The sequence below is a fragment of the Protopterus annectens genome, chromosome 4.part1 (genome assembly GCF_019279795.1).
Source record: "Protopterus annectens isolate FY-2018-M chromosome 4.part1, PAN1.0, whole genome shotgun sequence".
Classification (NCBI taxonomy): Eukaryota; Metazoa; Chordata; order Ceratodontiformes; family Protopteridae; genus Protopterus; species Protopterus annectens.
The window spans coordinates 469,984,355-469,988,258 of record NC_056734.1 but is presented as its reverse complement, the minus strand read 5'-3'; the positions used below and the strand labels follow the sequence as shown (position 1 = coordinate 469,988,258).

General features: G+C 39.4%; 1 protein-coding gene across 1 annotated transcript in view; it reads right to left on the bottom strand.

Annotated features, from left to right (window-relative positions):
• Positions 1–3,510, bottom strand: part of LOC122801234 (mucin-4-like) — a 152,887-nt gene extending 149,377 nt beyond the window's left edge. The window contains exon 1 of the mRNA XM_044070786.1: positions 3,381–3,510. Coding sequence (XP_043926721.1) covers positions 3,381–3,510 — 130 coding nt within the window. The remainder of the gene's footprint in view (positions 1–3,380) is intronic.
• Between the last annotated feature and the right edge of the window lie 394 nt (positions 3,511–3,904).

Below are 3,904 nucleotides of genomic sequence, written 5' to 3'. Positions count from 1 at the left end.
CGAAAAACAGGAAACTTTTAGCATGGAAATAAAAATAATGTCAATCCACCAGTCATAATCACAATAATAATTTATAATTCAGTGTGAATTAATATCATTCTTTTGGTGCTAGGGTAATGTGATATTGTGTCATTACTACAACATTTTGCACACACCGTTTGTGATAGGTTGCTCAGCAGGCAAACTTCAACTGTTGGAGGCGACATCATTTTTATTTCCAGGTTCTTTGACGATTACATATTTCAGGTGTTTTGGGTTAAACATACATCATCATTTAATATAGTTCAGGAAAATACATTACATATATGAAGACAGACTATAATGGAAAAATACATAAGCTGAGAATTATATATGCTAATAAGTGGGGAAAAAGTGGATGTGGGTGGGTGGATGGATAGATGGATGTGCTAATAAAGCTATGGTGTTATATTAAGTAACGAGTAATATGAAAAACAAAGAAGTCTGACTGGATAATTGTATTAGGATTAGGAAACCATGTTTCATTTCATTATATAAAAATATATTTTGAATCATCATATATATATATATATATATATATATATATATATATATATATATTATATATATGTGTGTGTGTGTGTGTGTGTGTGTGTGCGTACACATATATATGAGATAATGTAGTATATAAAAGCTAATACATATGTATATCAGATATAGTGTTAAAGGTATTTTAACCACTTCCTAATACATAATGGTTCAGGGGCTTGGGACATCCAATAGTATTAAAAGTATTTTAACCACTTCCTGATACATAGTGGTTCAGGGGCTTGGCACATCCATTGTTTTGAGATGAATAAATCATGTGAGCATGTTGCTACCTGTGAACAGGTTTAGTATGAGTCATAAATCAGAAATCAACATACTGAATTTTCAGAATATGACAAGTCTTTTTGCATGTGTTGAAGAACATTTGTTGGATCTGTTATGAATGAAATGCCTGTTGCGTTAGGATGTTGTCTGTACTACAAATGTAAGGATCCATGCATATCTGGATGACATAAAGATGGAATATTAAATTGTGTGATATTTTAAGGCAACACAGACTGAGATACAGCTAAATTTCTGATTTATTCTTTAAGACAAAGCTGAAATATAAAAAACCTGGGGCTAATAAAACTCAACTAGAAACAAAGGCAATGTATGGATTCGGATTTTGAGCACTTCCTCCTTATTGCCAAAACTATGGCTGAACTGTAACTATGTAAAAGAATATCTATGGGTGAGATGTCACTCTGATGGCCTTTTCATGCACAAGACTTTGATCAAGAATTTTTGGCTTGTATTCATAGGATCATAGGAGATTACTAGGCTATTGACCCAGAGGTCATTTTAAGCTTAGCCGTTTCAACCCAATGTAATACGGTAGAGGTACTAGTCAATACTCAAGATTCCATTTAATGATGACTGCCCATGTCCAGGAGGGTTGTGGGCACTATCCCCTCTAAAAATTTACAGTGCCCCATCCACTCATCCAGGTTCCTCTTGAACAGTGTCATAGAGGTGCTCTGTTTCACATGAATTGGTAGCCTGTTCCAAAGACAAGGCAGTTGCTGGGAGATAAATCTGTCTCTCCAGCATGTCCTATTTAAGTCACAGACCATATATAAGTCCCTGGAATGGATAGCCCTAGACCCATTTGATTTATTGATATGCAGTAGGTTCATTAGCATTGGGTCTTGGGTTCCTCTGTATGCCATGAATAAGTCTCCCCTAAGAAGTTTATATGATACGGAGCCAATTTTATACACTTAATTTAGTTGGTTCAGCTAAGCCACATGCTGTGGGACTTTGAGCTTCTTTGTTAGAAACCTCTGAAGTCTCTCTAATTGCTGTAGGTGCTTAGTATGGTACCTACCAAATGGGGTGTTATACTTATTTACATTCCTGATAAGAGGGGTTATAACTTCTTTTACTCTCAAGGTGATGCCTTTACGTATCAGGTGAGGTACATGGAAAGCTTTCCTTACAATGGCAGACATGTGGTGGTTGAAGTTAAAGTCATTGTCAACCTGTGATCCCAGGTCTCTTACCACTTCTTGGGTACTTAGGTTACTGTTGTTGATGTGATAGTGTGAAGGGACATTGTTTGTGCCGAAGGGAAAGATGATGCATTTCTTTGCATGCAGTTTGAGACCATGACTAATACATCAGCCACTGGTCTGTGTGAGACCATCCTGGAGTATAATGACATCATTTGGGGATTCAATGATTGCACCTAATTTGAAATTCTGAGAAGTATATACCAAACAGTAGGGGGCCCAGCACTGACCCCTGTGGCATCCCTCTGGTAACAGGTCTGCTGGCTGATGTAGAGTCACCCACTTTGTTAGTGTGTGTCCGGTTTGTGTGCCAGTTGGCAACCCATCTTACAATGAAGGGGTTTACGTTCAGTTTGCTAAGTTTATTAGTAATGTCTGAATGTGGGATTGTGTAGAAAGCATTTGCCAATTATAGGTATGCTGTGTGCACAAATTTGCCTTCATCAATGGCCTTTGTCACACTTTCAAAGAAATCCACCAGATTTAACAGGCAGGATCTGCCCTTTATGAAGGTGAATTGGGTAGGCTCCAGGGTTTGGAAGTCACCTATGTCTATTTATGAGGTCCATAATGATATGTTCCATGACCTTACAGATGAGGCTGGTCAGACTTTTAGGTCTGTAATTCCCCAGGTCTGTTGCTAGGTCACCTTTGTGGAGAGGAATACCTGTAGTTGTTCTCTATTCCACAAGAACAAAGCCTGTAGTTAGACTATGATTGAAAAGGGTACTTAGTGGTGATGCTAGTTCATGTTTTAGCTTGGTTAGAAGACAGCAAGGGATGCCATGTTGTCTCATGGAGACTGTGTCCTTTGCCTTGGCCAGGGCTTTGAAGACCTGCCCCTCATATGTAGGGGGAGTTTGGGGTAGGGTTTGTTGTACGTTAGGAGGAGATAGGGGAGTGAAATGTTCACCAAGCCTATCTGCTAACATGTTCGTTATCTCTGTGGGGTCAGTGTGTGTGATACCATTGGCCTCCAGTTCTGCACATGCTTGGTCCTACCCTGTAGGTTACATACTTAGCTGTAAAAGGCCTTATGGTTATCCTTGGCAGTACTTGCTTGGTTTCTCTCAAAGGATCTCTTGAAGGATTTCACAAGTTGCCTATTTTATTTGTTTAAGGCTGAGGAGGGTGCTTTTCCATTGTTGGATCCTTGTCTTTGTTTTCTTGGACAGCAACTTTTTACATTTATTGTACAGATTGTTGATGCTGGACATCCGCCACAGCAGCTTGATTTTACTTGGGGGTCTGGTACAGCCAAGTTTATACACTTATGCAATTGATTATACAGGGCTTTGGTGTAAGCTTTGGTGTAGTTACCACTTTCAGCTTGGGGCAGGGCTTTGAATGCATTGATATCTTCACCCAGGAGGGTACAGTTTGCCTTGGTGAAGTTCTTTAGTCCAATTTCATCCTTTGTGAGTTCTGGTGCTAGTGTCAGATCGACCATTACTAATTTGTGGTCTATTTTAACTAATGAGGGTCCAACAATTGCAGCAGTGCACCTGTTTGATGTGTTGGTGAGAACCAGCTCTAGAATGTTTGTTCCTCTTGTCAGGGTATGGCAATTTGCTCCAGGGCATTTGAATTCACAAAGTCAAGGAATTTTTGTGCTAGCAAGTTTGGGCTAGGGTAGGTTTTCCAGTTGATGGTGGGATAACTGAAATACCCCATAACCAGTGCTTTTGGTAATATTTGGATTGTTTTTAGTTTGGACAAGTAGGGTTCATGGGTGTCATGCCCCATGAAGAGGGATATATAACTGGCTATGACTTGACTGGGCGTCATACCCACCATAAACTGGACCTGAAGTAACTCCACGGAGTTGTCCAGTCTAACTAGAT